Source organism: Oreochromis aureus, linkage group 7, assembly GCF_013358895.1.
Source record: "Oreochromis aureus strain Israel breed Guangdong linkage group 7, ZZ_aureus, whole genome shotgun sequence".
Lineage (NCBI taxonomy): Eukaryota > Metazoa > Chordata > Actinopteri > Cichliformes > Cichlidae > Oreochromis > Oreochromis aureus.
This window is the reverse complement of record NC_052948.1, coordinates 35,140,785-35,153,698: the sequence shown is the minus strand read 5'-3', so window position 1 is coordinate 35,153,698 and position 12,914 is coordinate 35,140,785. Positions and strand designations below refer to the sequence as shown.

At 40.1% G+C, this 12,914-nt stretch overlaps 1 protein-coding gene across 1 annotated transcript in view; it reads left to right on the top strand.

The window, feature by feature from the left end:
• The window catches only part of arrdc1b (arrestin domain containing 1b), a 44,545-nt gene that overhangs the window by 14,956 nt on the left and 16,675 nt on the right, over nucleotides 1-12,914 (top strand). The window contains exon 2 of the mRNA XM_031739009.2: nucleotides 9,502-9,612. Coding sequence (XP_031594869.1) covers nucleotides 9,502-9,612 — 111 coding nt within the window. The remainder of the gene's footprint in view (nucleotides 1-9,501; nucleotides 9,613-12,914) is intronic.

Here is a 12,914-nt window from a genome sequence, read left to right as displayed (position 1 = left end):
TATTGTCTTCTTGCTGCATTTTCCACATGACTAAAACCAAAATAGGCTACTGAGAACAAGAATAAAATATTTGCGAGCGATGGTTTGTTTGACAAGTGGCCTGCTTGGGGACAAACACCTTGCCTGACTGGTTATGTTGAAATCTGCTAAAATGCGTTCATCTTGCAATAAAGTTGCTGCAGTACCCTGTAGGAGGACATGTCAGAGTTGATCAAGAAATATAGAATATGATTTGTACATGAGTAAATTAATCTTTAGAAGCCTGTGTGCTTTAATAACAGATAAAACTTTGTTTCAACCAGAAGTATGCCTTTCAGCTAGATCTCTGTTGACGTAATGCTTCTGCTGTGCCTGACATGAACAGGTAGAAACCTGCCCTGAGCTCTGGCTCACACATTGGGAAGCTAGGGGTGGTGGTGGGACAATTTCCTGGGATAATGACTAAGAAATCCAGGTTTGCATCCCTTTGAGAGCTTTCATATCTGGTTTATGTATTGTTTTTCTTTGGTTTTTTGCTTTCTAGTTTAGGTTTGGCAACAAATGTGTTGAGTTTAGATGCTAAAAATGTTTTGGTCTGCCACCAAATGTACAAAATAAAACTGCATTTGTTCTGCTCACCTTCCTCAACTCAACCACTCACTCTTTAGAATGCCTCACCTTTCCTCTCACATCCTCATGACTCACCCGCACATTGTTTGACGTTTTCTTCTATCAGGCTGTTATCTGATGTAGGTCATGTTGGATCCAGAAATGCTGTCGCTTACAGCTTATTTCCTGGATCTGTCTGCCTACACGGTCTTTTTTTCGTGCAGTCTAATGAGTAGTAACACCAAGATCATCTCTGCCTACGGACACCCTCATTGAGCCATGAAGAAGCCCTGGACAGACTCCCATGCTGGCATCAGAATCAGACAGCTGCTGAGTCAGAGCATGCTTCCCTCTTACTATTGAGTGTCAGTTTCCGTCAGGCTGCAAGCTGGTGAAGAACTGCAGGTTCCTGTAGTGACATATCTAAACTGATTGTCAGCTTTGCAAAACCAGACTAAAAATTTGTAGGCCTCAGGATTTCAGTGTTTAAACCCCTCAAGTTTGTGAAGAAGCCTGCAGAACACTGACAGTATAGTCGTGTGATAATATCATTACATCTGGAGTGTCTCACATGTGCTTGCCATATTGTCCTTTGGAAATGATAACAAAAGTTCCCATCTTTGACAGCCTGTCAAAAGATTAAAAGAAAGTCACACTGTTGATATATTGCAATTGAACATACTGTTCTTTTTGAGGTGCCATTGCAGCTGGATTTATCTTCTCGTTTTGCCTATTAAATGTCATCAAATGCTCTTTAAAAAATTCAGCTTGGGACTTGGAAGTGCCAAAAACCATAATGGCCACTTGAGGCTGGCTCCTGAAGTATATCCATCTGGATGTTTAAAAGGAAAAAGACTTCGGGACATTGCTGCGTTTATTGGAAGGTGTCCAGAGACAGGCAGCCAATCGGTGTCTGCTAGGCCCCACATCTGTAAATTGGAGGCACTGAACTGGACTTCTTCAGAGAACATCTGAGAGTTTTGTGCTTCAGTTTCGTTAGCAGTCTAGTGTCCACAGTTTTCAATATATTATTTTGTGTGATGGTAGATACCAATAACAGCTTGAGCTGATTCCCACCAAATGTGAGAAAATTTATATTACCCACATTTTTTTCAAACTTCACAACAATATACTAGACCTCAGTGGACATGAGTACCTTGGGTGCCTAAGCATTTGAACTTGGCATTCATTGTTGGCACCCAAGATTAAAGTTGCTTCTGAAATTTTAACCACTCATATCGAGTAATATATTTTTCAGTATACCCCACATAACAGGGTATTGTAATAAAAACATCATAAAACATCAAAGTTTTAGTATAACACTTGCCCTTTAGTGGGAGTTGCGCTGTCTGAGTGCTACTGTAAGTCCTACTTGACACTAATTAGCTGATATGTCTTTATGTTGTACCTCTACACTCTATGGCTCCAACTGCTAACTTGGTACTCAGTTGAAGAAGTTGAAACTCCATAATTAGGACACCAAAATCAATGGGTGACATCATGGTGGCAGTTTAACCTGTTTGATTTTATGAACTTTAACACATACATATATGTAAGATAGCATGGTGGTTTGTTGCTTAGGAGTGTTTCCTCAAAGCAAAGCGGCCCTGAGTTTCACCCATACCAGGTTTGGTGGAGTTTGCATGGTCTGTAGGTGCTCAGGCTTGGTTAGTTTCTTCTGCGAGCTCCCGCCATCAGAAACATGTTAGGTTATTCTCCGATCACTGTGTCCTTGACCAAGGCAGGGGCTTAGAGCTGGATTTGGCTGCCCAGGTGCTGCCCCTAACCAGCAGCTTCTAGTCTGCATTTAACCTACCCTAATACTACAATGGATTATTCACAGAGAATAACATTTCCTCCAGGTATTACATAAGAATGTTTCATAGTCCCTAAAAACCATGATTCAGAGGAGCTCAGCATATGAGTTACCACAGTGTTGCTGCAGTTAATCTGAAAAGGATTACTGACAAAAAATTAAAATAAAATTAAAATAAACCCCTCTTCCTTCTGTGCCTTTATTATATGCATGCAGGAGTGGCTGAGCGCCCAATCAGCACCAATGATAAATGAGAAAGCAAGGAGGTGGTTGATAAGGGTAATCGTTTTTCATTTCTCACTAATATCTGCATAATTTTTCATCTCTTTGTACGTTAAAAATCCTTTAAGGGACCAGACAAGCCCAAAGTTGAAGGTATTCTTTTGGGATTCTGTGGTGGAACTTGATGACACATCATCTTTGTGTCTACATAAGTGTCTTATTAAGTGCCTTAATTTTGCTCATGGTCCATCTGGCTCCACATGCGTGCCCATTGTCAGGCAGCAGACGCTCGGTCTCACTGCCAGAGCTGCTTCTCTCTCATGACAACATTATTCACCATTCAGCACTGCTGCAGCTTCTCTTCCTGCTGCTGCTACTGTGAATATTAACAGATTACCCCTGCGCTGACCTTTCAGAGGCTGAGCTTTTAATGTTTCCACAGCAGACATCTGTAAATAATATCTCATGGTATGAGTGGATCTCTTTTCTGTCATATCACTCTGCTTTCCATTTCTCAAGTGTGATAACTGCTCACGTTATGTGTTAACAGGGGAGAATGAATGTGTCTGTAATTTCCATGAATAAGGCTTATAGCTGGAGGGGCACAATGAGTTTTAATTAATGACCGTAAGTGGACTTAGTCTGCATGGCTCAAGGGCACCGCCTCGTTTAGTGAGCTGCAGTTTGGGGGGTTTGTTTTTAACAGTAAAAGCCCCTCCTCTTACCGGAAACTGTGCCAGCAGCCCTGGCGGTGTGGAGAGCTCAGCCATCTGCCACTTTGAGAGTGTGACAGCAAGAGAGAGTGTGTGTGTGTCTTAGTGAGATACCAGAGCTGAATCTTGTGTGGGTGTGTGTGAGCCTGTGATTGGGCAAACAGTCTGTGGCATAATACTGTTTAGAGCGCAGTCTGTGTTTATGCTTTTTTTTTCTCTTTTTGTGGAGATCTTAACTGATTTAGTGTAGTGTTGACAACTGTCATTCATGATCAAAGTGTTCTTATCCCAATGCATTGTATAATGCAGCTTTGTCAGATGCCTCTCCCCAAGCTGTCCTTTGGTACCCTGATATTCCAGCTGCTACTAAAGCAGCTGTTGAACAGGCACTGGTGGCGGGACAACGTCCTGGGTTAATGACTAAGAAATCCAGGTTTGCATCCCCTTGAGAGCTTTCATGTCTGATTTATTTATTTATTGTTTTTCTTTGGTTTTTGCTTGCTGGTTTAGGTTTGGCAACAAATGTGTTGAGTTTAGATGCTAAAAACGTTTTATCACTTGTGTTGTTGAATAACACAAGTAAAAATTGTGGTGAAACCCTACCACTGCCAGTCTCGGAGCCCCTCCCCCCCACGGGTTGTAGCAGCTTTCCTGGCAGGTACCATGGATTGACAAAAATCCAGGGTAGAGCTTGCTCCAAGAAGATTTTTGTTTTATTTTAGATACCTTATTTAGACTGAGTTTTATTCATTTTGGTTTTGTTTTTTTTAGATTTTGGTATTTCTATTTTTATTATATATGCACTGATGCATTTGTCCTTTGTTTTGTTTTTTTTGGTTTTTGTTGTTGTTGTTGTTGTTGTTGTTTTTTCAGTTGTTAAAACAATGGCCTAGATTGACTAAATGGTAGGGGTGCAACAATACATGTATCTGTATTAAACCGTTCGATACAGTGCTTTCGGTTCGGTACGCATATGTATTGAACGATACAAAATTTTTAATTTATTTGATCAACTTTTCTTCTGACAATGCCGTCTGTGTTGAGGGCTCAGTGGATCTGCGTTCGATTACTCCGCCTAGGCTGCATTGTCGAGTGCAGATCCACTGAGCACTGCCCATATGCATTCACTCAAGTTAGCATGGCAACTGCCTCAACGCCACCAGAAATTGAACCTCATCCACCGTCATTCAGATCTGGCGTTTGGAACTATTTTGGTTTTCATGTGAAGTATGACCCTACTTAAGTGCGTCGTGGACAAAAGTATAACAGTATGTCGAATGTGCCACACAATGCTCAATTACATCGGTCGGAACACAGCGAATATGATTGCACATCCATGACTGCACGCATGCTACAAACCAAGGTTATTATCGTTAACGAAAACTAACGAAATAACGAAAACTAGAAGTGAAAAAACATTTTCGTTAACGGAAATAAAAATAAAAACAAAAAAAGGAAAACTAACTAAAACTGTAATGAGTGTTCACAAAACTAACTAAAATTAACTGAATTTATTGCAAAAATGTGTTTAGTTTTCGTTGATGTTTGCGTGTCATACAATAGTCAAGGGTGAAAAAGAAGTTTAGTTTCCAGGTTTTTTTCTTGCTGTGTCTCATTATGCCAGCAGGTGGCAGTACGTTAGTCGAGTCGTCTGTGTCGCTGCTCCGTCCACGCGCAGAATCATGTCAGGAAAAGTCTGGAGAAAGCGCCAGAGTCCAATTTGGGATTACTTTGAATATGACTGTGTTTTGGATAAAGCAAGTGCCTTGTAGTGGAAAGAGACAAATTATGAGGGACATTTCTAAAAGGAAAAAAAATCCCACAAACCTTAAAGTGCACTTGAAAAGCTCACACAAGAAGGCTAACCTAGCTTACCTGGAGAAGGTAAGGGAGCACGCCCAACCCTCATCCCCAGAAACAGAAGCTAACCCCAGGCAAGGCAGCGTGATGCATCCCGAGACAACAGGACTGGGAGATCTACATAACTGTGTCAGTCAATTGCCTTAACACCCGGTGCTGCAAGAGTTAATAGTCTCATTGGGGCCAAGATATACATTTTATAGTCGCCTGGTATCAATGGTTGTTCATCTGCCTTTATTTATTTATTTAAAGAACCCATAGGTGGGAACGTGAGTTGTCTGTCTCTGCGTGTTAGCCCTGCGACAGACAGGCGACCTGTGCAGGGTGCAGGGTATGGTAGATGGAATAGCAACATACCCAAGGATAAGCAGAAGAGAATGACTGATATGATGAAACTGGGATTTTGTTACACTTTATTGCAAACACAACTAAAACTATAACTGAAACTAATCAAAACTAAACTGAAACTAAGGATTTTCCAAAAAATAAAAACTAAACTAAACTAGCAAACAATTGGTAAAAACTAATTAAAACTAATATAAAATTGAAAATCTGAAGTCAAAACGAAATAAAAATAAAAACTAATGAAAATTGCAAAACTATTAAAACCCTGCTACAAACTTTACCCAAGTCATTTAGACAGCCGTTAGCACATCATTCTAAGAGGGTAAAAGAGACAGACAGGGCAATTGCTACTTTTATTGCTGTCGACAAAATAGCTTTTATTTTGGAAAGAGACATTTCTCTGTAATAAACTCTCTTTTCCACAGATGAGTGATTTCTCCATCAGATATATTTGTTTTTTTTATTATTTTGTTGTTTCAGCAAAATTTAATTTAATTTCTGTACTTTTGAGTTAAAAGAAATATTTATAATTCTAATAACTTAAAAAAGGCATGAACATTATTTTGTATCGAAAAAATATCAAACCGTGACACCAAAGTATCGAAACGAATCGAACCGTGAATTTTGTGTATCGTTGCACCCCTACTAAATGGGGCAAAATACCATGTGAGTGCAATCTCCAAATAGCTCATAGGTGTAGTTAGTTTTATGGGGATTTTTTTTCAGAACATGAGCACAGAAAGATAAGGCCAATTATAAAAATAGCTGTATTTTCCGTTGCCTACATTATTGAGGGTGACTTTGCCTGCACACCTAAACAGTAAAATGAGTACAGTCAGGGGTTGTAAGTGGGATTCAGCAGGTGAAAGAGCCCTGAAACTAGTTGTAGTAGCTCAGTGTGGGGAAAAGAATCACAACTCAAATTATTTCTATTGTGAGCGCCAGTAGATTTTGTTTGTTTGTTTACAAGCTGTGATCAGCTGACATGTGCTGCTGCTGCTGCGATTTACACAACTCAGTTGAACTGAATGTAAGCAGATGTTTCATGAATTGTGTTGACTGATTTCCATCTTCTACACTGACAGTATGGCCAGTAGGATTGGCTTTCATTTGTTCGCTGTTGAGGCTCAAACCACATCAATGTTTGAAGGCCTGCAGTGATGTGAAATTATGCCCCTCAAGTGACTTAAACCAAAAGCGAGCCTGTTTTAAATTTGTAAAAAAGTAAAAATTTGTTAGAAAAAAAAACTCAACTAAAGGTACCTGAAACTCCTACTTAAGTACAGTAATTAAGTATTTGTACAGTAGTAGTAGTTACTTCCCAACACTGCCAGAAATACAAATCTAACAGGGTCAGTCGCTTAGGTTTTACACTTTTAATGGAAGGAAAAGGTACAGTGGACTATTGCTTGTACAGTGCTTTTCTTCTTAATTTGTGGATTCAGAGTGCGTTCTTACTACAAGCCTCATTCACCCATGCATTTTTTTATATGCCTGAGCACTTTGTAACCTAAAATTCCCACTCCAGTGGAAACTATTTTGCACCAAGATACTTCGGTATGCAGGTTGGACGAGCCAGGGATTGGACCACCGACCTTGCAATCAGTGGCTGTGGCTCTCTGATAAAAATGTAAAGCAAAGAAAGCTGGGTGTCACCATGAGACATTAGCCCTTCTATCTGCTTTATGAAAAGGCGATACAGAGGTTACACCATCTTTCTGTGTAATCGTCTAACGTCTGTCGCAATGGTAGTGTTTCTGAGTGTGTGTTTGTGAATGTTTTTAGAGGATTTTCATTTCCTCATGCAAACTCCATACAGAAAGAAAGGACTCAGGACCTTCTTGCTGTGAGGCAACAGTGCTATCCACCGCACCACCGAGCTGTCACAAAGCACAATAAATAGCAATAGCATACACGTGGTGTATGCTGATGCCTTTCTGCCTGTTATAACGCCAGTGATTTTCCTGGGGTTTGAAATCTTGCGTGATCTTGTCCAGGCAACTAACCACTCTTGCTTGATTGGGTGACGTCATCTCAACAAAAATAAAGCGTGAAGTTGTTGAATTTCATGCAGATCATACACAATTTAATTACGTTCACCGTAGAAACTCTTGTAAATGTAATAACTACCCAATTTCACTTTTTTGAGTGTATGAGGTAGAGGCTGAGGTCAGCTTGTTCCTGAGAATCACTTAAACAGTTTTTGTTTCTCTTGGCTGTTGCTGACGTCAGTCACATCAGTGTGAACTTGCTTGCAGAGTAGAAATGATACAGGGTTGAGTGTGAAAAGATAACACGGTTTCCTGTACGCTGAGCGAGCGGAACCTTCTTTCAGTTACAACATCCTGTGGACTGATGTTTAGTTGAACTGCTTTTCGTCCAGGTACATTCAGGCATTGTGCTGTAACATTGTGATTTATCTAACCTATTGCATCACAACAAACACCCAGTTGTGGATTTGCCTGCTAAAGCAGAAGCAGTGCTATAATCCAAACTAGTCACACTTGATGCGACCATCATTTTATATACAAAACCCTCTTCAGTTTCACAACAGTTCCCTAATAAGGTTTCTGGTCGCCATCTGTTTACTCAGACTCTTTTCACAGCCTGTTCTGACAGATTATTTATCACTGCTGCAGAATGCACACAACCAACAGGACAGGCCCTCAGTGATTTAGTAGAGTGTCCCCTCTTTGTGAGTCATTCTTATGCTAATCAGTGCTGGTCTGTATTTTTTATACAGTGCTGCCTGAACTCACTGCAGTAAAATAAGAGGACTTCTTATTTTTTCCAAGAACATGCATCCATCCATCTACTTTCATAACTGCTTATCCAGCATATTATATATGGTACAGCAGTTGTGTCTGTTTGCATAGGTGTTTCCCTGCACAGAGTCTAAAGACGGGGATTTTCAAAATCCATGCACTGGTGCTTACATGCAGTCTTCCAAAAACAAACAGCATATAGCTGTCATCATGGATGAGATTATACGTAGGTTAAACACTGCTTGGTTGAAAAATGGTCTGGGACAGGCAAAATCGTAAAACAAACCCACCAAAGATCAAAACATACAGTGCAAGAAGCACACATGGTTGCTGCACTGGACACTTTTTTTATGGTTATATTTCTTCTCTATTAATGGATATTTGCGCAGAATGCAGAATCTAAAGGACAGGGACGAGATTTATTTGTAGTGGAAGCTTTATGGTCTCTGTTTGTCGGCACGTTTGACTGGGCTTTGGCTCCCTGCAGGTGAGCAGTCCATATGGATAGCAGAAGAGGAAAACGATTGCCAAAATCCAGTCTTGTATAAACACTGGCTGCTTTCTGATGACAGTTTAGATTTCTGTCAACTAAAAAGTCATGGAGACAATTTTACTTCATCCATTTTAGTAGATTAAATAAATAAAAAGAAGTGTTTGCATTTATTTATTTTCCCTAGTTGGGCTTTTAAAACACAAAGAGAGGAAAAAAAAAGTCAATACACAAAAACCCCAAAGAAATACAATGAAATGAGTCAAGGCTGAGGTTCAGCACTTTCACAGACAGCGACTGCCACAAGACTCGCTGACATTCACCTTGTGTAGTTAATGGAAGCTACGTATAAACAACAAACCTCAAAACAGCAAATTTAAATTCAGAACCACATAGACACATAGACAAACGTTAATTTGTTTCAATAATGGTTCTAACTAGCTAACTTAATTTTGGGATTGTGCAAGTTGGTGTCATATCTTTGGCAAGCTTTTTAGTCTTAATCACCATCTATCCACAGGCACTAGACAACAAAGATATGCAACTTAAAGAATCCTGAATTAAATTTAATGGGAGATTTCAGTAGCAAAGCAAAGATGGTGGGGTTCTTTGTTTTTTTTTTTTTTTTACATTTTGTGATTGATCATAAACTATTTGTTTAAGACAGAAGATTGACTCTTCTTTTCTGTCCTCTCTCTGCAGCCATCAAGGTCAACTGTCATGGCTCCTGTGGGGTCTCCAACACAGCAAACAGCACAACATATAATGTGGAGGAACAGTACTTAAACAGCACGCTGTCTGTTGCTGAGAAAGGTAAATCAATATTTTCACACTCTGATGGGTTATCACACTTCTAGAGACGTTAAAAAACACTGGCATACACTTGCTCTTTTTTCTAGGCAGCTGTTGATCATTATTTGTACGTGCACTCTATGAAAAAACTTAAGGATATGCTACTTAGATCTGCATGACAGTAAGGCCAAGCCTATATTTTGAAAGCAGTGAACATACTGCAGGTGTGGCTCACTGGTTGAGCAGGTTCCCATGTACCTTATTGTTGAAATGCAGTGACCCAGGTTTGAGACTGACCTTCAGCCCTTTGCTGTGTCCCCTGCTCTTTCTACCCTTTTCTGTCTGCTTTTCAATGCAAAACTGTCAAATAAAGGCAAAAAAAAAAAATCTTCATCTAAAAAAAGAATGTACTGCAAGTCATGGAAAAAAAACACTGATATGATCATTAGAGTATGTGACCTTTGCATCTTTCTTTGCTGATGACAGATTTATCTCCCAACATATCCCAACAAATATCAGAACCTCCTTGTCATGGCACAACTGCATGACTTGACTCAAGGCGACCGGCTTTTTACCCCATTCGGTTTAATGAAAATCTGCCGGAGTAGAGCTAATGTTACAGTGGCCTTCGCAGGTTTTTGCTTTCCTCTAACAGGAGAAAAAGATTTCACTGATCGACTAGTTTAAGAGTGGGAAAACAGTCAAAACTGCACCCAGTCCAGTGGTTGAGCTTGTAGATTGTATAAATATTGCTCACATATTTAAAGCCATTTTAAACAGTTGATCACATTGTTTAGAAATCATCTTTTAACTTTTTTCCCTGTAGGCTGACATGCATGCACCTGTGCACAACGTGATTACACATTTTTATGTTCAAGCGATTATATGTTCATTTACTGTGACACAACCAACATACATTGGGTCATTTTTAGTAGGTCAAAGTCATTCCCTGTCATTTTCCTTTGATTGTTCATCTTCACATCAGAGAGAGAGAGTGAGACACTGTCGTCTGTAATGTCAGCATCAGATCCTTGGGTAGCAAGAATGTATGTTTGTGTGAAAGTGTAAGCTAGTCCTGCTCATGGCAAAGCAAAAAATTATAGGTGTTAAAGTGCTTTCTACTGAGAATACAATCAAAATTGTCATTGAGATCATTCCAGACAACGTAAAAATTATTTTCTGCAGATATGCATACAGGTGGCTTTGAAATTTTTGCCTCGTCTTTGGTGTGCCTCGGGCACATCCCTAGTTTTTGCAGCCTAATGAAGAGTTACTCAGAGTAACAGTCCCCTGAAGCCTGTCTCCTCTCTGAGGTGAGACATAGCCATCAGTGTCAAGAAGCACTGATGAGACTGTTGGAGAGCCCCCACAGAGAGCAGGTTAGAGTATTTTTTCCCCCTGAGTGTCTCTGTACCAACATGCTGTGCTGCACTGTGCTGTTCCTCCTGCCTTCGGAAATAAGAGCTTACAAGACCTTCTGTTGTGAGTACGATCTTCCATCTTTTGTTTGTGTTGCAGCCCATAGACAGAAGGTGAAATGTGCCACGCATGTATGAAATCTGTTGTAAATGCAAATCACACTGTGGAACCCAATGACAGGCATTAGAGCATGCAGTCCGTGCTGGTTAAAACGGCAAACAGTTCAACGTTTAACTCTCAGGGCTGCGTTCTTCAGCGCATGATAGAAACTTCAGCTACACAATGCTGGAGAGTAGATTTAGTCAAGTACTTTACTTAAATATAGTCTTCAGGTGCTTGCTATGCTACTTCATACTTTTTCAACATTTCAGATTGAAGAGTTGTATTTTCAGTATTTCTTGGATTATTTTTTTTTAATTTACATACAAAATTTGAAGTGTTCTTTTATGAACCTCATGGCATGTTTTATACACTCACTGAACACTTTATTGGGCGTAACTGCTTGTCAAGACAAGTATTTAATCATCTAATCACATGGTGGGAGCTGAATACATTTAGATATGGTGAAGAAAACCTGCTGAAGGTCACACTGAGAGTCAGACTGGGGAAGAAAGGTGTTTTAAGTGACTGTGAACGTAGCATGCTTGTTGCCAGATGGGGTGGTTCGAGTATTTCCAAAACTGCTGATCTGATAGGAGTCCCCACAGAAACGTCTCTAGGTTTTACAGGGAATGGTCTGAAAAAGAGATAACGGTGAGTGGCAGCTATTTAGGTAAAAAATGCCAGAGGTCAGAGGAACATGGCCAGACTTGCCAGACCATTGTTGTGTTGTGTTTGTGTCGCAAACAAGTGACGTCACAGGACTTTCGGACTACCTTGCTGTAACGACCCCATTCATATTGAGGTGGCACTCACTTGTAATGGAAGACTAACTAACAGTCTTTAGTCAAGCCAACTAGGTGATAGTGGAAAAGAGGCATTAGAACCAGATGAACCTAGTTTGAAACTGAGTGCTGCTGGCCATATCCATCGCTTTATGACCAGACCGTACCCTTCTTTTAATGGCTGCTACCGTCACAATAACACACCATGTCACAAGGTTCACATCATGATTAAGTGCTTTTTTTCCCCCTGTTTTTATTTTGTTGACTACAGTCAAACGGCCTCCACAGTCACCAGATCTCAATCCAATCCAGCACCTTTGGGATCTGGTGGAATGGGTCATTTGCTTTATGGATGTGCAGCCAACAAGTCTGCAGTGTGTTATCATGTGAAAATCGACCAAAATCTGTGAGGAATGTGTCCAGCATCTTGTCTATACCATGAAGCTGCTCTTAGGGCAAAAGGCAGTCTACCTATTAGCAAGGTGTACATAATAAAGTGGCTAGGGGGTTTATTATGTCACTTTGCTCCAATTCAATTAACAGTTTGGAGCAAAGTGACAAGATGTACCTTTTATTAACTTTATACACACAAATAATGAGAGGCAGAAAGTCTGATTATCTTCAATAGCAGGCCGAAGCTTCCTCTTTCCTCCATCCTCCAAATGCCTTTGCCAAAAGTCATTAACAAAAATAAAACGGGAAGCAAGAAAAAGGGGAGACGAGGAAATCAACGCAAACAAAACTGAGGAAGACGAAGACACAGAACATTAAAAACAAGAGAAAATAATAACTTAAAAACTTGTTTTAGCCTGTGTGAGAAAAATCACAAGTACTGTTGGTCCGCTGTCAGGCAGGGCGTTTCTGGGAGATGAAAATTGGGTCAAACAGGAATCTTGAAATGATTGTGCAGACACAAACATGAGCACACCCACTTCACCCATTAACATAGCAGCTTTGATGTCCAAAGTTGTAAGAAAGAAAAATATATACATACAGCACTGTGAGAAAGTGTTTTCTGCC